The sequence below is a fragment of the Dendropsophus ebraccatus genome, chromosome 9 (genome assembly GCF_027789765.1).
Source record: "Dendropsophus ebraccatus isolate aDenEbr1 chromosome 9, aDenEbr1.pat, whole genome shotgun sequence".
Taxonomy (NCBI): domain Eukaryota; kingdom Metazoa; phylum Chordata; class Amphibia; order Anura; family Hylidae; genus Dendropsophus; species Dendropsophus ebraccatus.
The window spans coordinates 21,556,257-21,584,000 of record NC_091462.1 but is presented as its reverse complement, the minus strand read 5'-3'; the positions used below and the strand labels follow the sequence as shown (position 1 = coordinate 21,584,000).

Here is a 27,744-nt window from a genome sequence, read left to right as displayed (position 1 = left end):
AAAAAAAAATAAAAATAGTAGATTAGTAAAAAAATAACAACATAATGACAACATAAAACAACAAAAAATGACAACATAAACAACTCCAATCATTGTCTTTCGGTAGAAATGCTGAAATTGTCAAATATTATATGAGATGAGTGGGATTTCTGTAGACTGTAGGTGGGTGCCGGCTTAGGCTTGGCTTAGAAACAGGAGGCTGCTTCTATAATTTACTGTATGTTAACACTGAAATGGCATGCCGGCTAAAATAGTTTTAGTGTCTGTAGGTGTAACCAGAGCTGAGCTGTGCTAATGCTGTGTGCAACCTCCAGCCCTTACAATACTGGATACTGGCTATGGGATGTACATATATATATATATATATATATATATATATATATATATATATGTATTTTTCCCTAGACGGTTAATTTTAATTTGTGGCCGCAAACTTAACTTGTATTGGCTTGCATGTTCTCATGTTCTTTAAGAGGAAGAGTCACCTCCCTATAGACAGAGGCTCTGAGGTTTTTGGTGCTCATCAGTATAGAGCAGGGTGCTGGTTGGTTAAAAGGAAGCCGCAGCTCAGAGGAGGTTATTGACTCTCATTGACAAGATTAGTGGTCTATAGAGATTTTTTAGCCAGCGCTTCTTGTGAACAATATGTAAATTAAGTCTCCTCCAGACGGAAGAAAACTATATCATACTATGCAACTAGAGAGGCGCCTCCAAAAGTCACCCATTAGTATAGTGCAGTATAGTGCAGGGTGTTGGTAGGATTAAAAAAAAGAAAAAAAAAATTGTTAAGAGTGTCCACATTAATATGTTGCCAGTCCCGTTGAGTAGAAATCACCGCCGTGCTCATTATGCAAATGTGCATCGATGAGTCCGTTGTCCATAGGAAATCACTGCTCAATGATTTGCTATGGGCATCAGACTTATCTCTGCTCATTTATATAATGAGCAAGTGGTGATTTCTATCTAATGGGACCACGGGACCGCCAGGAGAGGGTAACTATACCACACTGTATCCTGGGGCAAGGGGGTAGGGTTCTGGCCCGCTGTCAGAGTTGACAAGTTCCCTTTAAATTGAATCTGTAGCAGCATGTAGCTGTCCCCAAATTGCCGGTTCTGCCGTTGTGGAGGTCTTCAGACTGTGTCTGGTTGGAGGGGTCAGCCTTTCTCCTGGTGCCGGTATTTGGAAGAAAAAGATATTTATTGCTGCAGTGCAGCGGGGCAGGGAGTCAATCTGGCGCGGCCTAGAGCATCTATGCCCTAGGCTTGCGGCGTCTCTCTCCCCACTTCAATTCACTTTCAGCAGGCCCCTGGGCTGGAGGGACGCGGGGAGAGAGGTGCCGCAGGCCTAGGGCACAGATACTCTAGGCCACGCCTGATTGACTCCCTGTCCCGCTGCACCACAGCAATAAAAGTATTTTTTCTTAAAAATACCAACAGCGGGAAAAAGGACGACCCCCACACCAGATGCGGCTTGAGGACCTCTGCAACGGCAGCTACATACCAGTACAGATTCACTTTAAACAGTTGGGAAACACCGTGGGACCTAATAGCTAAATAGCCAGCGGTGTCTCCACACTGTTAGACGGCAAGATAACTACTACAACAACTGGTAGTGCCGAGATACTCTTACCTTTGGTTTAGTGAATTTCAGTAGTTTTTTTATAGGGGTTTTCTCCCATACCCATATTCATTGTTTACTTTCAGGGGACAAAGCTCTGCCTAGGCCATGTGATGCAGGAGATAGAAAGAGCCCCTCATGGGCGGGATCATCGGAGATAAAAATTGTATCTGTAAATAACTATTGGTAATGTACACACCATGAGGCATCACTCCTTTGAGGATTTTCTCAGTAACAAGTCACAGTTGCTGATCCTTACTGGTATTTTCATCAGGGACTGGAATAGAATAGGGCAAACATTTGTGTTTGATGCCAAAGGACTCTATCGGAGTCGAAAATATGTAATTTCTAACACAAGTAAAATATGTATTCTTGATCAATGTCGCATGTAAAGTTGGCCATACACATTCAATAACTGTTCGCTAAATGTTCAGCCATGTTTCTCCTGTCCTGCCTATACACATAAACATTGAGAGTGGCCAAGCACCATGTATTCTCTATGGTGAGCGGAGGGTATGCCTCAGTCAGAGAGCTCTGGGGCAGGCCTAACCCCTTAAGAACATGCCATGGCACGTTCAACTGACTTTAATATAAGATGTATGGACACCTTAATTAACAATACCACACAACATATATAAATACGGACTAAGGCTGGGTTCACACTATGTATATTTGAGGCTGTATTTGTGAGGCTGTATAGCAACCAAAACCAGGAGTGGATTGAAAACACAGAAAGGCTCTGTTCACATAATGTTGTAATTGAGTGGATGGCCATCATTTAATGGCAAATATTTGCTGTTATTTTAAAACAACGGCTGTGGTATTGAAATAATGGCCGTTATTTACTGTTATATGGCGGCCATCCACTCAATTTCAACATTGTGTGAACAGATCCTTTCTGTGTTTTCAATCCACTCCTGGTTTTGGTTGCTATGAGGACCTGACATGAGGACCAAATACAGCCTCAAATATACATAGTGTGAACCCAGCTTAATAGTGCATAATAAAGAGTAATAGTAACCAAGTAACATCAGGTACTGTTGGACTTCATGAGCCCTTTTGTGGTTGGGCCCGTTACGATATCAGACCATGAGCCCAGTGAAATATTGAGCCAACTGGTGGAGACAAGCAAGTCTGATTTTGCATATATCATAAAGTGACAGGCCATTACCAATCTTTTAACTTGCCCGTTCCCCCACTGCTGCCGATTTTAAGTCCTTGCAGTATCTACTGCCATCCTCTTCTGCTTACTTGCCATGTGGACAGGAAATGCCTGCTCAGTATAGACAATGGGCATTTCCTGTCTGTACAGAAGAAGCTTTGAGGAAGAGGATGGCAGCAGACACTGGGAGGCTTTAGGAATGACTGGGCAACTCCTTTAAAACCCATAGACTTCATGGACCCAGAAAAGCCACCATTTGCTTCTGTCCTAATATAACATACAAGAAATCAATGTAAATTGCAAGAAATCAAAGGTCCACTAAGTGCAAATAGATGATATAGTTAAGGATCAGCTCCACCGCAAGGACCTTCTGGTAGAGAGACTTGCAACACGATACAGGGTTGTCCAAGCTGGAAACGGCCCTGTAACATTTCTGCTGCATAAGTGTTTAAAATTAGCATTTGCTTTATGTGATCATGGTCCTGCAAGCTGTAAAAGACCATCTGATGTGAATATCTGTCCAAAATGACAAGATATTAATAAAAATTTGAATGGTCAGTAACCATATAAATTATATTTAGGCAGCATATAGTTTCAAATACCATTAAGAAACAAAAAAAATTAAAATTAAAAAAATAAATAAATAAAGAATTAGGCTAGTCATGTATTCTAAAAGATAAAAAGAATTTTAACTTTGCATAGAAAAAATTATTTTAATAATTTAAAATTTAGTATTTAGATCTACTTGCTGTTTAAGACCGTATTAGTTTTATATAATGTTATATAGCAAAATTAATTTATGCTTGATGCCACTTTTCTATACTACTACAGTAATAAGTGCATGACATCTACTAACTATCCTTTGATACATGATACATTATTAATTGGCCCTTATGTATAGGCCACACACATGCAGGGTGTCAGGCGTGGATAAGTGAAAGAAAATATTTGCTGATCTACAAATTCTACTGTCATGGCCGTTCTAGAACCTTCCTCATAGGTGTAGAGAGCTACATTGGTGAAGCCAAAGTAAAAATAACTATTGCAATGCACTGTTGGACTTCCTCTGTGCAGAAAAGAATTTCGGGTATCAGCTTTCACTGATTCTAATCATTTAGTGTTGTGTGAATCAGTAAAACGGTTACTTTTTTAATATTGAAACAATTGGAAATGATTAAATTATCAGTAATAGTATGTAATATTAATTATTGCATTTATATTTAGCATTCTGAGTATAAAACTTGTAATGTAAAGCCAAGACTTGAGCCTGATATTGGATAGTGTTGACAACTAATTAGGGTACCGCAATGGGGTCCACAACAGGCCCTTGATTTATTTCTACTTCAGTAAACAACAACCTTATACTTAAAATGACCGCAGAGCCCTAATATAACTGATGTAACTGGAATCTGGTATTCACCAGACGCTTGGCAGTAATTCTTTATTGTGGTTATCACTCAGTGACACAATATTTAATCTCTATAATGGTTTCAGGTGTCTGGAGAGGGCAGAACCCTTGGCGACCTATCATATTGAAAGTCAGGAATATGTCGTCATTACAAACAAATGTGCTCTCTCATACCCATAATCCCCAATGAAAACGCTTCTAAATTTATTTTGGACCTGTCAGGGAAAGACATTTTCCCATTGTGCTAATGGAAAAAATGATTCAAGCTTATGAGGGCTATAAGTTTCTACTCTCAGAAAGCATTTGACTATCAGTTTAATCTATATGTGCTGCAAGTGCTTAGTTTGCCAAGTTCTGAAATTTGGTTTTGTATGTTGTAATACACTTTTTACCCGTTCAGGTTTCATCTCCATTTTTTTTACATTGAACCTTTGGGGCTGCATAGTAGTAAAAGAGGTATATTCAACTTTCAGACATTCAGACAGGCTCTCACCTCCGGGATCTCTAAAGCAGAAGCTCCCGACTCCTTTTCATTGAAATGCATTGGCCAGAGGTAGATGGGATCTTGGAAACAAACTAGTGGGCTTTTCTATGTTGTTTCCTTTTCCACCACTGAAGTGAAAGTTTACATTCACTTTTATTAAAAGTGAATCTGTCACTGGGTTTAAGCTGCCTAAAAGAAGGGCAGCATAAACTAGTGACAGGGATGCTGAACAGATCGGTGTATTACGCCCATGATTCTGTTTGTCCATTCTCCTGATATGCAGGAGAATGGGCTTCATGCTGCAGCCACTCCCTCCACCCTCCAGCTGCCTGCCTATATACAGTATAAAAAGACAACTGGCAATCAACAGCCATGTGCTGGTGCTCATGAATATCCAGGACTACCGAGAGGACTAGTTTTCCATGCTCAGAGTCATTGTTGTTTAGGAGGATATCTCTGAATCAGCAGCACAGAACAATGTGAGTGATACATTATTCTGTTCAGCTTCTCTGTCACTATTATATGCTACCCTTAGATAGGTCAGCCTAAACCTACTGACAGAGTCTCTTTAAGTTAATGAAACCATTTAGAATATCATGTTTGGCTGCTTCTGAATTCCTGACCACTTCTGGCCAATTCATTCCAATGGGTTGTCCCAATTTAGCCATGATTGTCTGAGATAGAAAAAAAACCTTTAAGAGAGCCCACTATACCTTTAAAGCAGCTTTCTACCTTCTATTAGATTACAACTTGGCAAATTAATTTTATGACAAATGGCAAATTTTTATGGCAAATTTTTGGTCACCTAGCTTCCGAAAGCTGGTGTTGGCTATGCATCACTTTTGCAGCAGGTCATAACAACAAAAGGGCGCTGTACTAAGTACTAAAGACGCTAGTCATGCAGGGGGTGAATGAGTCCGACACTATAGTAGTCATTATGTGTTGCCTTTTGTGTTGAGTTTTGTATTCAGTTTTTTAAAAATTGTTCTTGTTTGTGGATGAAATGTATACAATGTTTTTGTTTCCCAACTTAGGGTCTCCACAGGTAAGTTTCCAACATGACTATAACCTCTATGATCTGAGTGTCTGGATTTACCATCTCTTTATAGTATTATGAAGAGATAATCGAAGAAGGGGAACCGGAGGTGGTAACAACGTCTTACCAGACGTTCAGTCAAAGCAAAGTAAAAAATATTACCTCTTTAGCTCGCTATTTAGCTACTTCGCTCTCAGGGATTTTTCCATCGGAAAATCGTAGTACTTTTCAATTCAATATCGATTCATTTCCACTTACATATGTAAATGTATGTCACCAAACCAGAACCAAGGAAGCAAGCTTTACCGGAACTGTATCTATAGTGCTTAGGAGGAACCCAATGATGGCTAACATGCAGTGAAAGGGAATTTCCACTCTTATATCAAACCAGTGATCTAAATAGGTTAAAAGTTCAGAACTGATTAATTTCGTTTTTCTGGTACAGAGCTCCACATCACCTGCATAGATATGGATTTTAGGAGCCTCCATAGATTCAGAGCGTGTAAACGTCCTGCATACTGATATGGAACTCAATAACATTAAAACTACAAGCATATCTTCCCGATATTAAGAGGTTAGCACCAGACATTAGGGAGCCTCGAGCATGCTCGGGTTTGTCCGAACCCAGACGTGTGGCATTTGATTACCGGTGCTGAAGAAGTTGGATGGAGCCCTAGTGAGTTTTAGGGCTGCATCCAACTTCTTCAACCACCGGTAATCAAATCCTACACAATCGGGTTTGGATGAAACAGAGCATGCTCGAGGTTCCCTCATCTCTAGTTAGTCCCCTTCCAAAAGTGGTCCAGGGAAGAAGAATGAAATGACAGGGTCATGGACCCTCTAAAGGCTTATTGATGCTCATGAGGAGCGAAGATGAGCTTGTCTGGTCTTATCCCAACGAACTGTGATTTATAATAGATCCGTTGTAGGACAAGGCCGGGTCACTTCTTGGAAGTAGCATGAAGAATATCCAGGTTGGCAAGCATCAGGCTTTAACAGGCTTTTTACTTAAAAAGACAGTAAAAAGACAGTTGCACTCACCAATGTAGTCTTCTCAAGCTTTATTCTTTTTATAAAAACATGGACATGGTGCGGGCATAGAGTGAGCAGACGCTACGTGAAAGGAGTGGTGACAGTCTGTTTCACGCCCACAGCGCTTCTACGGAGGTAGAATAAAGTATTTAGGTTAAAAAAATAAATAAATAAGGAGATAAGAAGAAGCCTGCCCAGCCAATCATTGGCTTAGGTGGGTAACCGCTGTTGCCATTGATTGGCTGAGATGGCATTTCCTGTGTATCAGGATGGGACCAGGAACCGCTGATCAGTGGGAACAGTGGAAATAGCACTGGCGGTGTATCAGGACAGTGTGACCACTTTTCGCACATACCCTTTAATAGTCGACTTGAATTCTGAAATTTGTAAATAAATCAATAAATAAAAATATTTTGAGAAGCATTTCTTTTACTTAAGGATGTCATACAGATGTAGGCAATTGAAATTACTGCTTTACACCATGCATCGATGTAGGTACACCGCCCACCACCCACCTCCCCTCTGTCAACTTTTACCAGGCCAGTGCTTGGTCAGTGCTTACATGTCACCTATAAAAGCAATCAGTATCTGCACAATGGGAGCAGCTTGGGTAACATTTGGGGGCTATTGGCCCAATTTCCATGTGGGTCAAAGTGGATCATTTCCAATTCCCGTAAGACAAGGATGGGAAACCTTCAGCCCTCCAGCTGCTGCACAACTACAATTCCCAACGTAACTATCCAGGCATGATGGGATTTGTAGTTGTGCAACAGCTGGAGGGCCCTAGGTTCCCCATCTTTTTCTTACGGAAACACTCTATAGTGCCTAATGCAGGGTATGAGGGGTGGTGCTAGACAGAGAGGTTTAAAGGGCATCAAAGACCATTACTTTAAAGGAGACTGCAATGCCACAGAGAATGTATAACACATTATAGTCCAGGTGAACCGTATACTAATGTTACAGACAGGCCGCAAGTCACCGGCCAAGTAATTATAGGTTGTCCTCTAAGGATATATATTTTGTTTAGTATTCCGGTGGAAAAATCCCATATAACAGCAGCTTCTTGAGGATTACAGAAAAGAAAGCGCGAATGCATTAACCTGCCCGCTCCTGGATGTGGCGCCTGCCGTCCAGACTCTGTCAGCAAAACCGTAGATGCTTTCATATTATCTCTTGTTCATATTATCTGTTGCACCATCTTGCAACCGAGCGCCATTCACGCGGCATCAGCAGCCATCTTTGTTTGCAGCTTGCTTTCTGAATTAATAGGGGTTTCCCGTTTATCGGAAAAAAGTTCTACAACTTTCTAATATACTTTGGGTTTTAGTTTCTCATCTTGTGAAAGACCCGTTCTTGCTGTCAGTGAATGGAACGTCATTGTTTTGAGAGCTCTGTTATACATAATGCTTAGATAGCAAGACAGGTTTTCATCCACTAGATGTTTCTGTTCACTGACAGCAAGAAGGGATTTTGAGGAAATGAAATGCAAGGTACAGATGTAGAGGTTATCCAGGATTAGAAAAAACACAGCTATTTTATTGCAAAAACAGTGCCACCCCTGTCCTCAGGTTGTGTGTGGTATTACAATTCAGTTCAATGGAAATGAACTGCAATACCACAGCCAAACTGAGGACAGGAGAGGTGCAGTTTCTGGAAGAAAGCGGCCATGTTTTTCTAAGCCTTTAACAGTCAGACTTGATGGGTAACGTTTAACAGCTCTGTTAACTCTTCTGCATCTTTACCTCTAATATAAGTCAATGCAAATACTGTACATTAGAAACCTGCAGAACTCTGATTACATTTAAATAAAAATGGAAACCCCCTTTAACATGGAGCTCCGCCTTCTCATTAGCATACGCTTCTCATCTTCTCTGCAGATCATCTCTTCTCTCATCTTTGCCGCTATCTGCCATAAACATTTGTCGCTGTGTAACGTGTAGTTCTTCACCGCAAAGAGCTTCAGTCTGGCTGCGCGATATGGTGTCCATGCATACAAGTGCATCTCTATTATATTAATATGTACAGGAAAAAAATCCATATAAGCAACATAGCTGAACGAAATATAACGGCCGTGATTAACACTAAGACCATGTAGTAGAATGTACAGGTGGATTGGGAGGCTGACTGTCACATTTTCAAGCCTTTTTGAGGTTGTCTTTTGGAGCATTATTATGCATATTTTGGGGGAGATTTATCAAGCGTGTGTAAAGTAGAGCTGGCTCGGTTGCCCCTAGCAACCAATCAGATTCCGCCTTTCATTTTCCAAAGAGTCTGTGAGGAATGAAAGGTGGAATCTGATTGGTTGCTAGGGGCAACTGAGCCAGTTTCACTTTACACCATGTTTGATAAATCTCCCCCAATATGTTTTGTGAAGCCGTATTCGGGAGCTTTTTCTCTCCAGTTTCCTATGGACATTTTATGCAAACTTTTAGGCTTTACCTTTCAAAGGTTTTTAAGGTGTTGATGTGCAGAAAAAGCACCATGCGTAAAAAATTGTGAAAAAGCTGACTTTTTTCTATGAACCATGCACTTATTTTCCTTATGTTACTGTATGTCACTATAAAAAAAAAAAAAAAAAACTTTTGTCACAAAAAGTTTTGATCAGTTGGGGTCTGGATGTTCTAACCCCCACTGATTGTTAGTCATGTCAAACGTTTTATAAAGTAATGATAACTCTTAAAAGGGATAATTCAGGAGGAGAAAAAGTAATATTTAAAGGGGTATTCCACTCAAACATAACTTTTGATATGTTGCTGCCCACGGTGAGACTAACAATTCCTTCCATACTTGTTATTATCTATTCAGTCTCCTTCCCCCAGTTCTCAGCTGCTGCTTTCTGTTTAAGACCCAAAAATCTGTGTGTGAGCCTTTCTTTCCATCTTCCCCTCCCTTCTGAGACAGCTGGTGTAAACAAGTCCCTGGCAGGCTTTATCTGCAACATTGTAGCATCTTTGTAATGCTTTGAGGGTTAATTTGAGATCAAGTTGCTGATTAACTCACTGTGATTAACCCTCCCAGCATTATGGTCAAGGACTTGTTTACATCAGCTGTCTGAGAAGGGAGGGAAGAGGAGGGGGAGACAGAGGGAAAGGCTCACACACAGATTTTTGTGTTTTCAGCAGAAAGCAGCAGCTCAGGACTCAGGGAAGGAGACTAAATAGATAATAACAAGAATGGAAGGAATTGTCAGTCTCACCGTGGGCAGCAACATATCAAAAGTTATGTTTCAGTGGAATACCCCTTTAATAATAGCTACGCTTCCTCTCAAAAATTCAGAAAAAAAGCTCCATAAAAGCAAAAACAAGCATAAAATTGCTCCAAAAAGCAACAGAAAAACTTGGAAATTTAAGACTTTTTTGCCTGTAAAACAAGCATATTTTTGAGCCTCAACATATAATGTGTGCACATAGCCTTAGGCTATGCATATACATTAGGTCAAAGTTGACTGGTCCAATCAAAAGCTTTCTCCAAATCTGCACAGTAACGCCCATTTTCATGCAAATCTGTATAAGCCCCACCTCTTTGGCGGTTCTAGATGATGGACGTATGAAGTATTGAGAGAATCGGACTGTTTGGAGGCAACTGTCATGTATACCCTCTTACCTATCAGAAAGCTGGTCAGGGATGGTTACATCTATGGCATCGGGGTCCCAATGAAAGAAGTTTCAGTATGAACAATCTGTAATCACTATGATCAGTCCCATAGGGGTCGGGCCACTGATAATGCACTCAGAAATGTTTGGCTTACGTGAATGATAACCTGCAACTTAGTGCATCTCTATTATAGATTGTGCAGCAATATCATCTGAGATTCAGGAAGCATAAAATGGGGTTAATCTTAGAAAACAATCTGACTAATTTGTTATTTTTTTACAGCCTCAACCCGGTGAACCGGACTCTGCTCCTGCGGAGAAGAAGAAGAGAATTCGGAAAAAGGTGGATACGTCAAAGTTTATGACGCCTTATATTGCACACAGCAAGAAAATGCAAGATATGTTCAGCCAGGTGTGTATATGTGTATGTGTGGTGCTGGAGTTCAGTTTTATATGACGTTTAGGCTTCTGTTGGCAGTTTCATCACTTTTAGTATCAAGAATACTTGGGCGGACCTCACTGTAGACTAGTGGTGTCATTGGGGCAGCATTTGGCTCTATGTTGGTTTCCATTATAAACTTCTACGGGCGTTGTTGCCGATTGCAACAACGGTTGTAGGTAATACGAGAAAATACGTTGGTCGGGTGTTTATGGGATCCCAGGCCGGAGTGTATTCACTAGAGATGAGCAAACCTGGAGCATGCTCTAGTCCATCCGAACCTGAGCGTTCGGCATTTGATTAGCGGTGGCTGCTGAACTTGGATAAAGCCCTAAGACTGTGTGAAAAACATGGATATAGTCATTGGCTGTATCCATGTTTTCCAGACAACCTTAGAGCTTTATCCAAGTTCAGCAGCGACCGCTAATCAAATACCGAAAGTTCGGGTTCGGATGGACACGAACCCGAACCCGGTTCGCTCATCTCTAGTATACACATAGTATACGCTCCGGCCGGGACCCCTAGCGGCGCAGCAAACAACTGACATGTCAGTGTTCTGCGGCCGCTATTCAGTGAATAGCAGCCGTAGAAAACCATGTCAGTGCACACTATGAAGCGAGCAGCTCCGGTCGCTTGCTTCATAGCGTGGAGTGTGGAGTTCTGATGGGGGGCGCGCACCGATGCGCCCCCATCAGAACTCTGCGGGCCAAAAGATCCTGCAGTAGGAGGATGCAGACTGCAGTACCGGCCAGTCCTATACGCCATGTGAACATAACCTTAGGCTGGATTTGCATTTTTGCAGTCTGTTTTTTTCTCCATCCATTTTATGCAAAAAACAGATGGCAAACTGATGTATTTGTGTGCATTTGTTTTTATCTTTATCTGTTTTTCCATTTACTTCCATTATTTAAAAAAAGGATCAAAAAAAGGAATCGAAACACATTTGTTTTTTTAACGTACACAAAAACATGGTCGGCAACATTTTTTTATGTACGGTTGGATTCTGATCAGTTTTTTTTATCTGTTTTTTTTTTCATAATGGAAATCAATGAAAAAATGGGTCAAAACGGATGCACACAAATACATCCATTTTTCATTTGTTTTTCAACCATTTTTGCATAAAAAAACGGACTGCAAAAACTCGTAAGCTACTCACAAATGTTTATTTTATTTATAACTCACAGACGCTAGTTTATAAGACTTCCCTGCCATCTAGTGGAGAAATATAGTAAGTTTAGGTTCTTTGATACAAAATTGGATGTACTCATTGATTAATCAAAGTCATGGTCAACTGGATGGGCTGTAAGATGGGAGTTGTAGTTTCATTACTTTTGAGGAGTCCTAGCTTGCAGACAATATTTTTCTAAGAAATAGAGGTATAGAGTGAATTGATGAAAAATTTTCTGGTTCTTACTCTATAGACAGTGCCCCAATTGCCTGAAAAATTGCATATTACAATAAGGTCTTCTAGGACTCTGTCCAACCTCTTCAACCTTTTTTCTATCCTAATCCTTAGCCTAGTGCCCAACCCTAGCGAAATATACCAATTTACTTACTTAATTTTCCTTTTTACACTACCTGGTCGGCACTGGCGCAGGGATTCCTGTGGCACAGTCTATTTTTCTTCATGTGCACTTCGGCCCACTAAATGCAGTGGAGACAGGCTTGGCAGTGTAATGATAATCCCTCCATGGATATCGTTATACTGGGGACCCCTACACTGCACAGAGTAGGCCCAAGTGCACATAAAGAAAAATAGACGGTGCCATGGGGATCTCAGCACCGACGCTGACCAGTTAGTGTAAAAAAAAAAAAATTCAGTTAGCGAATTGGTACATTCACTTTAACCTAAACCTTAGTCTGCACCTTACTCTAGCCTTACACTAACTTTGACCCTATCCTGAACCTAATTGTAGCCTATCCCTGACCCTGGCCTAACCCTAATTTTAACCTTAAACCTTGCCTCAACCTAACCGAAAGTCTAGTTTAAACCTAATTCTAGCCTATCCCTGACCCTAGCCTAACCCTAACTTTAGTCCTTAACCTAACCTTAGCCTAAACCTTATTCTAACTTAACCCTAATTGTAACCCTAACCCTCAGTTTAGATTAATATTAGGGTTTCAGTACCTAACCCTACCTAACAATAACTCCTAACCATTTCTCTGATCACAAAAAATGGTAGCTGCAATTTAGCTGAAACAAATCTCAAATGTTTCAGATCTAGACAAATTTGGATCTAATTTGATTCTTACTGAATTTATTCACTCTTCTCTACCAAGTAACTAGATACATCAATGACTACAAAGATTCTTACAGTATTCTTGATACTGATTCAAAATGACCAAAATACGGCTGTATTTCCACCTCAAAAATGACAAATGTCCAAAAATGTGTGAACATAGCCATAAACAGATATACAGTATATATGTTAGCCCCAATATACAGCCGCATTTTGCTAATTTCGAACATACAGTAATTTGCATAATACAGCTGTATTTTTGCAATGAAAATACGGCTGTAAAACGGCGAAAAAAGTCATAGTGGAAACATAGCCTAGGGCCGATCTCTGTGCAACTGTGTATGACCCCAGTTGATTTGAAAAGGAGCCACATATAGATTGGCCCTCTAGTCATGGCAATAAACAGCAGAAACTTGTTAAAGTATATGGGTAAAGGTAATGGGAATGGTAAGAAGAATGGTTTTATAATATACTGTAGAAGAACATAGTATCGAACATATACTTGAAAAAAAAAAATCTTAAAATTTTTATGATGCTAAATTCTTGATAAGAAATTGTAAGGATAAGTTTTTGAAAAATATCAGTTATAAAGTTATAGTAAGTTCTATGATTAATATCTTGTGTCTTAGAATAAATATAAAGAGAAATATGAAAAACAGAAGGGAGAGCCGGTCGCCATCACTACCGATACTCCCGAACTCAGGAGGATCAAGAAAGTCCAAAACCAGTTAAGTGAGGTAAGTCAGAGTCTTCCTATAAAAAGTTCTCCTTAACTGTCTTGGTGGCCGTTGGTGGCTGAAAAAGTTGGATGCAGCCCAAGGGAGTCCTGAAAAAAATGGATACAGCCTATGCTGTGTACACAACAAATATATTTAAGTCAGTATTGTGGTCCTCATATTGCAACCAAAACCAGGAGTGGATTAAAAACACAGAAAGGCTCTGTTCACATAATGTTGAAATTGAGTGGATGGCCGCCATTTAATGGCAAATATTTGCTGTTATTTTAAAACAACAGCTGTTGTATTGAAATAATGGCCGTTATTTACCGTTATATGGCGGCCATCCACTCAATTTTCCCATTGTGTGGACAGATCCTTTCTGTGTTTTTAATCCACTCCTGGTTTTGGTTGCAATATGAGGACCACAATACTGACTGAAATATACGTAGTGTGAACCCAGCCGGCTGTATCTCTGTTTTCCAGGCAGCCTTAAGCCTGCATCCAACTTCTTCAGTCATCAGTATTCAAATGCTGAACGATCAGACTCAAGCGTGCTTGAGTTGCTCTCATCTCTAGTGTCAATATCAGGGGTCTCCAGTAAACACATTGGCAACCAGTAAGGTTTAAAAATATTAGGGTGTTATTGATTGTTCTTATTGTTATTATTGCTATTGATTGTTCTTCAAAGTGTTCTTATTCTGGATCTACAAGTATCAGAGCTGTCTTAGTTAGGGTTTATGAGTATCCATATGATATTATCCAGGCTTTACAACCATAACAGTGGTTTTATCTAGGGTGTACAAGTGTCCGAGTGGTCTTATCTGTGTTCTACAAGTATCAAAGTAGCCTTATCAGGTATCAGAGTACTCTAAAAGTATCAGAGTGCTCCTATTTTAGGGCTTATATATTTATGGAAATGGTCTCATCCATGGTCTAAAGGTATCTGGGTGGTTTTATTTAGCGTTCTCAAGCATCAGAGTGGTCTAAAAGTGTCAGAGTGGTCTTTTTCCTGGTTAGAACAATCAGAGTAGTATTGTGGAGCTTCTACAAGTATCAGAGTGGTTTTATCTATAGTCTGCAAGTATTATGGTGGTCTTATTTAAGATTTACAAATATAAGGGTGGTGTTATCCAAGGTTTACAAGTGTCACATCAGTCTCGCCTTGGGCCAACAAATATCAGAGAAGTCTTATCCATGGTCTACAAGTATCATAGTGGTCTTATTCATAGACTATACATATCATGGTTTGAGAGTATCAATGGAGTCTTATCCATAGTCTACAACTATTAGGGTGGTCCTGTCCAGGGTTTAGAGTTTTAGTGTGGTCGTATCTATTGTTATCTATAGATCTATAGTCTACAAATATCAGGATGGTCTTATCCATAGTCTACAAGGTCTACAAGTATCAAAGCATCAAAATGGTCTCACCCATGATCTACAAGTATTATAGTGGTCTTATATATATATAGTCTACAAATATAAGGGTTTCAGAGTACCAATGTGGTCTTATCCATAGTTTACAAGGTCTTCAAGGTCTTATCCATACTGGACAACTTTTAGAGCGGTCTTATCCATACTGTACAACTATCAGAGCGGTCTTATCCATACTGTACAACTATCAGGTCTTATCCATAGTCTATGGTCTAATCTATGTTCCTTGGTCTTATCCATAGTCTATGAGTATCAGAGTGGTCTGTCAAACATAAGAATGAAACTTTCTGTAAAACACAAGAGAATCATGTGTTAATCGCGTCTCCATCCTGTCGTAGGTGAAGTATCGTATGGATGGCAACGTTGCCAGAACCAATTGTCACGTCGATGAAAAAGCCAGAGATATAGAGCATGCTAAAAAGGTCTCTCAACAAGTGAGCAAGGTAAGTGGGCTCCAACTCAACGGCCATGTGCTTCCTCTCTAGTATCTCTGTGGTCGATACATGATGGACCTTAACTGATTTTTTTGTTCTTTTAGGTTCTATACAAGCAAAACTGGGAAGATACTAAAGAAAAGTACCTGTTGCCCCCCGATGCTCCTGAACTTGTTCAGGCAGTAAAGAATACTGCACTGGCCAGCAAGGTAGGTGTTGTGATAGATCTTTGTACCCTTCATTTTCTTCTATAGCACCATTGTTCACGTTATGGTATGGTGGGGACTATGTTCCTTCTAGACATATAAGTTCCGTTTGCTTTTGCATTTAGTATTTTTCTCTATCTGTTCTTCTTCAGAAACTTTACATAGCAGATTGGGAAGACGACAAGACAACCTATTTCCCTTACTCCGATAGTCCGGAACTGCGAAGAGTTGCTCAGGCCCAGAAGGCTCTGAGCGATGTAAGTACATCATGGAGACCATAGCTTCACAGACAGTCAACTTGATGTTGCCTTGAATTTTACTTGAGTATTTTCCTTCCATCGCAGATCAATTATAAAAAGGGATACGATGAACAAAAGCTTCAGTTCACCTCTCTGGCTGATCGACCTGACATTGAGATGGCCAAGAAAGTGACCCAGCAGCTGAGTGATGTAAGATATTGTAATTCATTGTTTTCTATGTAAAGACTGTAGTACTTTGTTCAACATCGAACCCAAGGCAGCCGCTTGTCTCCATGCCCCCCCCCATCTTATCCTATTGAATTAGGATTTTTTTATCATGAACCACGATAACATTGACACTATCACTTCTGAGAGTGCTGAAAGACTAGAATCTAAATCTGTATAGTCTAGAGGAAATCTGTCCATTAATTTCATTTGTGGACAGGGTCAACTAGGCGGGGCTTCACAGCAGTTGGTCCCTGCTGGGGAAGGGCCCAACTGCCATGAAGCCCCGCCTAGGTGACACTGTCCACCGATTAAGTGAAATGATATTAGAGCAGAAGGAAGACACAGACAAGTTTTATACAGGTATATATTTTGTGTGCAGAATTGTGAATGGTGTGGAGAATAATGTAGAGGAGGGTGACAGTATAGCTTTAAATTGTTCTGCATAAAGCAGGTCTTTTATCTGAGTTTGTTACCCTACGTAACAGCAGCCTATTACAGTCACATGAAGGGTGGGGAAAATGCTCCATTCATAAATACAGAAGACTCTAAATAATAAATAATACATTGGATGGTGTTGTTTCAGCAAAGGTTGTAAAAATCAATAGTACAAGCAAATATAGGAAACTTTGTAATATATCTTATCAGATAAAAAAAACAAATGTTCACTGACTGTTCTGACATCAGCCTCTTGGTGTGCAGCTTACATAATGATCTTCATATTGGATTTTCTGAGCTATAAAAATGCAAATGACCCTGTTGTTTTGTCAGTGGCAGAACCTTCCTAATATATAGAGACCCCCTTACATCTTCCTCTAAGAAAGTTATTTGAGCAACCGGAATGCCTATAACTTAGTCCTCCACCCTCACTATCTTTACATTAATATGTCTACATTGCTTTGATATAACTCTGTTACCTTTTTTGCCTTTCCCTCCATATCCTAACATACCGTTATTCCTTACCTGACGCAGATCAAATACCGCGAGGACTACGATAAAAAAGTTAAAGGCAAATGGAGTCAGACTCCTTGCTACGAAATCGCAGTGGCAAGAATGAATGCCGACAATCTGAGTGATGTGAGTAGATCATGCCACCATGCACCTACTCTCATACCATCAAACAGTTTTTCAATCCTTTAAATTATTGTGTTTTGTACCGACAGAGGAAATACCAAGAAGACTTTGAGAACACTAAAGACCAAATCAACTTCATGCAAACAGAAACTCCGCTGTATCAAGTTAACAAGAAAGCCGGCATAGCGGCTAGTGAGGTAAGAGAGTGATGGCGGACTCCATCTACATACACTCCATTATACCTGTAAATGTTCATTGCATCATGACATTAATAATAAGTCAGCCAAGTATGGGTAACACAAAGCCACTTTTACCTCAATGGTTTATTTTACTAATATTTGTTCAGAACTTTCTAAAAGGGGCTCCTCTACTTTGGACAGTTCCTACTTAGAAAGGTCCATTGTCAATAGGCTGTGTCCCCCTACTGGAGGGGGATCGGTCCGAGTCTGATCGGGTCCGGGTTTTTATGGTTCCGGGTCTGAGTGTTCAGATCTGTACCGATTGGGAGAACGAGCCGGGAGAGGACTGCGCTGCATAAAAATTATCCGTGAAACGGCTGTAAATTCACAGAACACATTGTCGTAGTGTTACGTAGAATCATGTTTTTCTTATAGGTGAAATACAAAGCAGATTATGAGAAGGCCAAGGGACCCACAGCTTACCACACTCTTCCCGCCACAGAGAACCCACTACTGCGGCAACTCAGAAATGCTGGAAATGCCCTGAGCGATGTGAGAATAAAAACTGAATGCACAGAAACTTCTATCTATTATCTATCTCCTATCTATCTCCTATCTATCTATCTATCTATCTATCTATCTATCTCCTATCTATCTATCTATCTATCTATCTATCTATCTATCTATCTATCTCTATCTATCTATCTATCTATCTATCTCCTATCTATCTATCTATCTATCTCTATCTATCTATCTATCTCTCTATCTATCTATCTATCTATCTATCTATCTATCTATCTATCTATCTATCATCTATCTATCTATCTATTATCTATCTATCTCCTATCTATCTATCTATCTATCTATCTATCTATCTATTATCTATGTATCTATCTATCTATCTATCTATCTATCTATCTATCTATCTATCTATCTATCTATCTTCCACAATGGAGCGCACCCTGTTCAAGCAGTAATCTGGGTGCCAGCAGCTGGAGACCAAATCCACGTCTTCCCATAAATTGTCCACAAATTCTGCAGCACAACCTTATAGTGTGAAAAAATCCAAAAGTGTATTTATTCCATAATCCGTAAAAAATACATGCAATGTTTCAGTCTCTTCTCAAGACCTTTCTCAGCATGCTTGAGAAAGGTCTTGAGAAGAGACTTAAACGTTGCATGTATTTTTTACGGATTATGGAATAAATACACTTTTGGATTTTTTCACACTATAAGGTTGTGCTGCAGAATTTGTGGAATATCTATCTATCTATCTATCTATCTATCTATCTATCTATCTATCTATCTGTTATCTATTTGTCTGCTATCAATCTATATATATATATATATATATATCAATTATGTATCTTTCTATTATCCATCCATCTCCTATCTATCTATCTATCTATCTATCTCCTATCTATCTATTATCTATCTATCTATCTCCTATCTATCTATCTATCTATCTATCTATCTATCTATCTATCTATCCATCCATCTCCTATCTATCTATCTATCTATCTATCTATCCATCCATCTCCTATCTATCTATCTATCTATCTATCTATCTATCTATCTATCTTTCTATCTATCTATCTATCTATCTATCTATCTATCTATCTATCTATCTATCTCCTATCTATCTATTATCTATCTATCTATCTATCTATCTATCTATCTGTTATCTATCTGTCTGCTATCAATCTATCTATATATCTATCTATCTATCAATTATGTATCTTTCTATTATCCATCCATCTCCTATCTATCTCCTATCTATCTCCTATCTATCTCCTATCTATCTATCTATCTATCTATCTATCTATCTATCATCTCCTATCTATCTCCTATCATCTATCTCCTATCTATTATCTATCTATCTATCTATCTATCTATCTATCTATCTATCTATCTCCTATCTATCTCCTATCTATCTATCTATCTATCTATCTATCTCCTATCTATCTATCTATCTATCTATCTATTTATCTATCTATCTACCGTCTGAATGTTTACTGTTCAGTAAAATTATTGAACTCCTTCCAAAAAGTTATTATCACTGAAAAAATATGGAGTTTAAAAATAGCTTTTATTAAATTACGTTAAAAATGTACACTCTATATTAACGCAGCCATCACCAGAGCACCATAGTTTTCATTAGTTATATATTTACAGTTCATAAATGTTCATAACACCAATATTGCACTTAGTGGTTATTGCACATCTTATTCTTCTGATAGTCTTATAGCTGTAAACTGGAATATACCAAGGTTTATGTTCACACTACTATTTCTAGACTTTTTTCCATATATGGGTATTGGCTATGTGTAGACGTCTGTTCACACTGATGCATGCGTTTATTCCCTTATTCATGCGTTTTGTTTTTTATTGCACTTAGCCCAATGCACAATAGTATCAATACTGGTTAGAACTTGCACATGTCCCATAAATCTTATTGCACTGTAGGAGGTAGCACCATTTGATTATTGCACATTATTATTGCACTATTAGCTTCCCCACTAAGCAGTGAAATACAGATGATAAGGCACTTCCCTTAGTCCTGTTGATGATCAAGATCGTCTTTTGTGGAAGTTACCCATCAACAATGATATCTATCTATCTATCTATCTATCTATCTATCTATCTATCTATCTATCTATCTATCTCACTATCTATCTATCTATCTATCTATCTAAACACACATTATTTTTGTCTCTTCCAGAAATTATATAAGGAGTCTTATGAAAAAGCCAAAGGAACTAGTATTAACTACTGTGATACCCCCAAGTTTCAGATTGATAATGTCCTAAAGAACTACTCTGATGTGAGTACTGACCACTTTGTCCTTCAGCGTGTATCTATGACCTCGGCCACATCATCTCTCACTACTGAAAGTGACGTCACTCCCCCCCATCCCACACTTGGTGCAGGAACCTATGGGGAACAGTTACAGCAGTAACTAAGGACCCTCCATCACCCCCATAAGGAGTAATGTACAGGGCACTACGCAGCCTTAGGGCACCCGGATAACAATATGTTATATGGGTGGGTCCTTCTATTACTATCACTTTTCTATTAATCTCTTTGTTCTCCTTCCAGCTGAAATATAAGGATCACTATCAGAAGAACGTACAGGGACGTTACATCGGCAGCTATGAGGACCCATACATGCTCCATTGCGCCAAAGTCTCCAACTTAAGAAGTGATGTACGTGCACATAGGGATAAGTGTGAAATGGGACATTCAAAGACTTGGTATCTAAAACTTGTTCTTTATCTTTTTCTCTCAGAAAAATTACAAAGCCGACTATGAAGAAGATAAGACCAGCTGTTACTTCCCCCAGACTCTTACCCCCGAATATGAAGCCACCAAGAAGCTAGAGCCGTTTAAAGATGTAAGTCTGAAGCAGGGCCGTTTTAATACATTGGTGGGCCCAGTGCACAGCCCTCAAGAGTGGGCCCCCCCTTACCTTTCTGCACATTGTATAATGTACTGAATTTGCCCCCACACTGTATCAAGAGCCCCAATACATACAGTAGTTACCTTATAACACTATTTCCACCATTCAGTGATTACATATTACATAAAAACTGCACTAAACAAAACAGAAAGATATCACCAATGATACCATTACATAATACCGCCACATCATGACCCCTAACACTACAACTCTATAACAGAGTGCAGTTACATCCAGTGACTCACCGGGGGCGTCTTCTCCGATCAGAGTCTGTCACCTTTTCTTTTTCTCTCCATCCAGCCTGGGCCACCTTGAAGTCTTCTCCTGGCTGTGAATCTTCTCTCCAGAATCTGCCAGACAAATATTTTAGGCTCCAACACATACAGTAGTTAGGTCCCTTGTACCCCTATACAGTAGTTACACCCCTCTGTACTCCTACATAGTTACACCCCTCTGTGCCTCCATAGTTTTAAGGTGTCCCTGTAGTATATAGCCCCTTATGTGCTCCTCCAGTTATATACAGCCCTCCTGTGCGCTCCCCCATTAGTATATAGCCCCCCTGTGCACTCTACCCAGTAGTATATAGCCCCCCTGTGCTCTCCCACAATAGTATATAGCCCCCCTGTGCTCTCCCCCAATAGTATATAGCCCCCCTATGCTCTCCCACAATAGTATATAGCCCCCCTGTGCTCTCCCACAATAGTATATAGCCCCCCTGTGCTCTCCCACAATAGTATATAGCCCCCTGTGCTCTCCCCCAATAGTATATAGCCCCCCTGTGCTCTCCCCCAATAGTATATAGCCCCCCTGTGCTCCCCCTCAATAGTATATAGCCCCCCTGTGCTCTCCCCAATAGTAAATAGCCCCCCTGTGCTCTCCATAATATATAGCCCCCTGTGCTCTCCCCCATAGTATATAGACCCCTGTGCTCCCCAATAGTATATAGCTCCCCTGTGCTCCCCAATAGTATATAGCCCCCTGTGCTCCCCAATAGTATATAGCTAACCTGTGCTCCCCAATAGTATAACCCCCTGTGCTCCCCCATAGTATATAGCCCCCTGTGCTCCCCCATAGTATATAGCCCCCTGTGCTCCCCAGTAGTATATATCCCCCTGTGCTCCCCATAGTATATAGCTCCCCTGTGCTCTCCCATAGTATATAGCTCCCCTGTGCTCCCCCATAGTATATAGCTCCCCTGTGCTCCCCCATAGTATATAGCTCCCCTGTGCTCCCCAATAGTATATAGCTCCCCTGTGCTCCCCAAAAGTATATAGCTCCCCTGTGCTCTCCCACAATAGTATATAGCCCCCTGGGCTCTCCCCCAATAGTATATAGCCCCCCTGTGCTCTCCCACAATAGTATATAGCCCCCCTGTGCTCCCCGATCAATAGTATATAGCCCCCCTGTGCTCTCCCCAATAGTAAATAGCCCCCCTGTGCTCTCCATAATATATAGCCCCCTGTGCTCTCCCCCATAGTATATAGCCCCCTGTGCTCCCCAATAGTATATAGCTCCCCTGTGCTCCCCAATAGTATATAGCTAACCTGTGCTCCCCAATAGTATATAACCCCCTGTGCTCCCCCATAGTATATAGCCCCCTATGCTCCCCCATAGTATATAGCCCCCTGTGCTCCCCAATAGTATATAGCCCCCGTTCTCCCCCATAGTATATAGCCCCCTGTGCTCCCCAATAGTATATGGCCCCCTGTGCTCCCCAATAGTATATAGCCCCCTGTGCTCCCCAATAGTATATAGCTGCTATATAACATTGAAAAAAACAAACACTTACTCACCTAGGTCCACGCGTTCCTCTTCTCTTCCCTCTTTTGGCCGCACTTCCTGCGGTCACAAGAGGCTGCACTCCCCTTACCCTCGCGCCAACGCTCCAGTAACGTCGGGCGCTAGAGGGAGAGTGCGGCCTCTTGTGACTGCAGGAAGTGCGGCCAGAAGAGGGACTGACAGAGAGGGAGCCAATGGCTCTCTCTCTGTCAGTGTCGCTGCTGCTGAAGCGCCGCAGCAGCAGCGGGCGAGCGGGGGCAGCGGCGAACGGGGGGGGGCCCTGCAGGGGGCGCCATGGAGGGGTAAGTAGATTACTCATCCATGGCGCTCCCCCCTGACAGGCTGGTGGCCGGAGCCCTGTGCGACTGCATTGGTCGCACATAGCAACGGCCGGCCTGCTTGGGGGGCCCCTTTAACCAGTGGGCCCGGTGCACGTGCACCATGTGCCCTCTGGTTAAAGCGGCCCTGGTCTGAAGGATGCCCTACTGATCTGTGTATATGTATGAATTGGTCCGGGGGCATGAATATCTGGGGAGCCTTGACCTAGGGGACTGAGGGGTCTACAGAATAGTGGGGGGCTCTAGGGCATCTCTGGTTGGGGATCCACTTATGGGAGAATTGAGCGGTGAGTATTGATACATTAATAATATTAAGAGAAGGATAAATCTGAACAGAGCAGTGTAACACAGCCCGAGGGAGCCCACAGCTTTACATGGCCATTATTCTTATACAGAATTATTATTATTTCAGTACGTCTACAAGAAACACCCCGATACCATTAAATTCACTCAAGTGGACGATTCTCCGGTTCTGCTCCAGGCCCAGGTGAACTCCAGGCAACTCAGTGATGTAAGTATTGGGTATTGCCTAATGTTCATGATGTAGGAGATACTGCAAACATACAACCTATGTCTTATATAGAGTGACAGCTGTGTCTTATATAGAGGGACAACTAGTGTGTTATATAGAGTGACAGTCAGTGTCTTATATGAAGTGACAGTCAGTGCCTTATATATAGAGTGACAGCCAGTGTCTTATATACAATGACAGCCAGTGTCTTATATAGACTGACAGCAATGTCTTATATAGACTGACAGCAATGTCTTATATAGACTGACAGCCAGTGTCTTATATATAGAGTGACATTATATTTGCATTGGCCGCTCACGTGGCTTTAATGTTACAATGATTTTCTCTTCATTCATTTCAGCTCAATTATAAAGCAAAACACGAACAAGAAAAATTCAAGTGCCATATTCCTGAAGATTCCCCCTTCATCCTGCAGTCCAGACTGAACGCCTATAACCTCAGTGATGTAAGTCTGCCGCTCCCTCACTACTGAGGGACGCTGAGCCCCCCCATCCCATCCCGGACGCTGAGCCCCCCCATCCCATCCCGGACGCTGAGCCCCCCCCATCCCATCCCGGACGCTGAGCCCCCCCCATCCCATCCCGGACGCTGAGCCCCCCCCATCCCATCCCGGACGCTGAGCCCCCCCCATCCCATCCCGGACGCTGAGCCCCCCCCATTCCCATCCCGGACGCTGAGCCCCCCCATCCCATCCCGACGGCCCCATCCCGGACGCTGAGCCCCCCCATCCCATCCCGGACGCTGAGCCCCTCCCATCCCATCCCGGACGCTGAGCCCCTCCCATCCCATCCCGGACGCTGAGCCCCCCCCATCCCATCCCGGACGCTGAGCCCCCCCCATCCCATCCCGGACGCTGAGCCCCCCCATCCCATCCCGGACGCTGTGCCCCCCCCATCCCATCCCGGACGCTGAGCCCCCCCCCCATCCCATCCCGGACGCTGAGCCCCCCCCCCATCCCATCCCGGACGCTGAGCCCCCCCCCCCCATCCCATCCCGGACGCTGAGCCCCCCCCCATCCCATCCCGGACGCTGAGCCCCCCCCATCCCATCCCGGACGCTGAGCCCCCCCCATCCCATCCCGGACGCTGAGCCCCCCCCATCCCATCCCGGACGCTGAGCCCCCCCCATCCCATCCCGGACGCTGAGCTCCCCCATCCCATCCCGGACGCTGAGCTCCCCCATCCCACAGCGATAACCTTCTATGTAGATGTCTCCATAGACCAGTACTGGATGACTCTGGGCCGTATAGTCACATCTTCTTCCCTTTTTCCCTTGCAGAAATGGTACAAATATGACTGGGATAAAGCCAAGGCCAAGAAGTTTGAAATCAAAATTGATGCTATTCCTTTGGTGGCGGCAAAAGCAAATCGTAAGAAAGCCAGCGACGTAAGTATTTAGCGGTATTAAAGAGTAGTCATGGTCATATAATAGCTTCTTGAATAGAATATTTATTATCATAGAGGTTATTGGAGATCTGACTTGGCTCCTTCCTTCCAGAAACAGCGCCACTCTTGTCCTTAGTTTGTGAGTGGTATTACAGCTCGGTTCCATTGAGTTCTAATACCACATACAACCTGAGCACACACGTGGCGCTCTTTTTAGAAGAAAGCAGCCATGTTTTTCTAATCCTGAATAAGCCTTTTTTCACGATGGTGTCTATAGATTTCAATCACAGGTGTTGGAACTGTCCAGAGCATCAGAAAATCATCACAGAAAACCTCTCCTGCTCTGGACAGTTCCTGTCATGGACAGAGGTGGCAGCAGAGAGCAGTGTGTCAGACTGGGAAGACTACACCACTTCCTGCAGGACATATAGCAGCTGATAAGTACTGGAAGACTTGAGATTTTTAAATAAAAGTAAATTACAAATCTATATAACTTTCTGACACCAGTTGATTTGAAACAAAAACATTTTTTCCGAAGTACCCCTTTAGGCTATGTTCATACTATGTAAGAGATCGGCCATTCCGTGACCCGGTCTCTGAAAAGATCATTCCGGCTGGTACTGCAGTACCGGCCCGGATGATCTTTTCAGCTGCAGGGTTCTGATGCGGGCGCATCCATGCGCGCCCGCATCAGAACTCTCCACAGCACACTATGGAGCGAGCTGCCGGAGCCGCTCACTCCACAGCGTGCACTGACAGGGTTTTCTGCGGCTGCTATTCACTGAATAGTGGCCGCAGAAAACTGACATGTCAGTTATTTGTGGCACCGCTAGGGATCCCGGCCGGAGCGTATACTATGTGTACATACTGTCTGGCCCGGATCCCATAGACGGAGAGGTAACGTATATTTTACAAAAATATACGTTGTGTGAACAAAGCCTTAGAAAATGTAATTTTTTTATCATGTTTTTATCAACTGGCAGTAAGATTTGACGCAGCCTCTCTGCTGCCACCAATGGCTCTGTTGGGAACTGCAGGGCTTCTGAAGCCCTGGTCCTAGCACAGTTACCTATCACTATTGCTGCTGCATTAGACTGAGTCTCTCCGGATGTCCATATAATGCATATTAGCATAGAATAGACCTTACTCTTGGGGAAGCTGTCTGTGCCAGTAACTGCAGTGTAGCAGGGTGAGCAATGATTGAGAAATACCCCCCCCCCCCCTTGCACTACTACACTGTGTGGTAGCTGCAGAACTACTGACACAGACAGCTTCCCTAAGTATACCATCTATTCTAATGCTAACATATATCATATAGACCTTATGGGAGACTCAGTATTGGTAACACTGCATGCAGATATATATTATGGGCATGAAATACATTTGTCTGTACAATAACCAGTATAACTTTTTTTTTTTTTTTTTTTGCTACTTTGTTAGGTATTTTGTCACTTGTGGGCACTTACATAATGTGTTTTCTTCATTCACAGGTTGAATATAAGAAAGACTATGAGCGCAACAGAGGGAAGATGATCGGAGCCCTCAGTATACAGGACGACCCCAAGATGTTACACTCTGTGAAAGTGGCTCATAACCAAAGTGATGTAAGTCCATGTATACCAATGCTGAGGTGTATTCTGACCTAGAAGAGAGGTCATGTGTCCATCATGGCCCAGATATGATGAGATCCTCTGCACCACACGATTTTGACACCATGATATGATATATTATATGATATAAAATATATGATATAAAGCATTGACTCCTATTGCTCTTAATGTTCTCTAAAAAGATATAATAACAGTGGCGCCATCTTGTGGCCAAACAGTGGTAATACAGCTTTAGAAATGTAATACAGGAGTACATAGGCAACCCATGCAGAATACGTTTCAGTTGCCAACTGGACTAAGGAAGGAAGATGGGGTCTGAGCCATTACATTTTCATACATAGTAGTGAGAGTCCACAACTGTCTACCAGGAGGAGAGTCTCCTTACCCAGGTTCCTCCATTTGGTAATGTAGAAATGTCATAGCACTCTGGTTCCCCTTCCTTATCATCGAATAGAAACCCCATAGTTCACACCATCCATGAGGGGGAAACCTTTGGGGTGACCCCACACCCTCCACAGGTATCATAGAAGATGCATTGGCTGTCTACAAGTTATATTTCCCATTGTATAGCACTATACTATAGGATGACCCCATAAAAAATACAGATTTGATTATATAACAATATGATTTCATCATATTCATATTTTCATCATATTTTTCATTCTAGATTGAATATAAGAAGGACTATGAAAAATCAAAGACCAAATACTCAGCACCTCTGGATATGATCCCAGTTCAGCAGGCCAAGAAAGCTCAGTCTATTGCCAGCAATCTTGATTATAAGCGTCTAATCCACTCTTATTTCTATCCTCCTGACAGTGTCAGCCTGTCACTGGCCAAGAAATCCTACAACATTCAGAGTGATGTAAGTTAGCCAAATCTGACCGCTGCTGTTTGACTTGATTTTGGAGGTTCTCCTATGGGGTTTCTAGGGGTCTTGGTTAAATATTTACCTGCTTTATCTTCCAGATTGATTACAAGGCAGATTATAACAGCTGGGTAAAAGGCTGTGGATGGATACCATATGGATCCATGGATGCTGAAAAGGCCAAGAAGGCTGGACAGATACTTGATGAGGTAATAACACTTTAACAGATGTTATATTAAGAACATTGTGTGAT

At 41.7% G+C, this 27,744-nt stretch overlaps 1 protein-coding gene across 15 annotated transcripts in view; it reads left to right on the top strand.

Moving 5' to 3' along the window:
* Positions 1-27,744, top strand: part of NEB (nebulin) — a 183,749-nt gene that overhangs the window by 53,430 nt on the left and 102,575 nt on the right. For 14 of the 15 annotated variants that reach the window (XM_069982711.1, XM_069982701.1, XM_069982703.1 and 11 more), the window contains 19 exons: positions 5,782-5,856; positions 10,617-10,745; positions 13,642-13,749; positions 15,501-15,605; positions 15,701-15,805; positions 15,955-16,059; positions 16,147-16,251; positions 17,239-17,343; positions 17,430-17,537; positions 17,955-18,071; positions 20,242-20,343; positions 20,619-20,726; positions 20,809-20,913; positions 23,509-23,607; positions 23,969-24,073; positions 24,907-25,014; positions 26,504-26,617; positions 27,291-27,488; positions 27,593-27,700. In XM_069982711.1, the coding sequence (XP_069838812.1) occupies positions 5,782-5,856; positions 10,617-10,745; positions 13,642-13,749; positions 15,501-15,605; positions 15,701-15,805; positions 15,955-16,059; positions 16,147-16,251; positions 17,239-17,343; positions 17,430-17,537; positions 17,955-18,071; positions 20,242-20,343; positions 20,619-20,726; positions 20,809-20,913; positions 23,509-23,607; positions 23,969-24,073; positions 24,907-25,014; positions 26,504-26,617; positions 27,291-27,488; positions 27,593-27,700 (2,109 nt within the window). The remainder of the gene's footprint in view (positions 1-5,781; positions 5,857-10,616; positions 10,746-13,641; positions 13,750-15,500; positions 15,606-15,700; positions 15,806-15,954; positions 16,060-16,146; positions 16,252-17,238; positions 17,344-17,429; positions 17,538-17,954; positions 18,072-20,241; positions 20,344-20,618; positions 20,727-20,808; positions 20,914-23,508; positions 23,608-23,968; positions 24,074-24,906; positions 25,015-26,503; positions 26,618-27,290; positions 27,489-27,592; positions 27,701-27,744) is intronic. The other variant, XM_069982710.1, reaches the window with a different exon arrangement.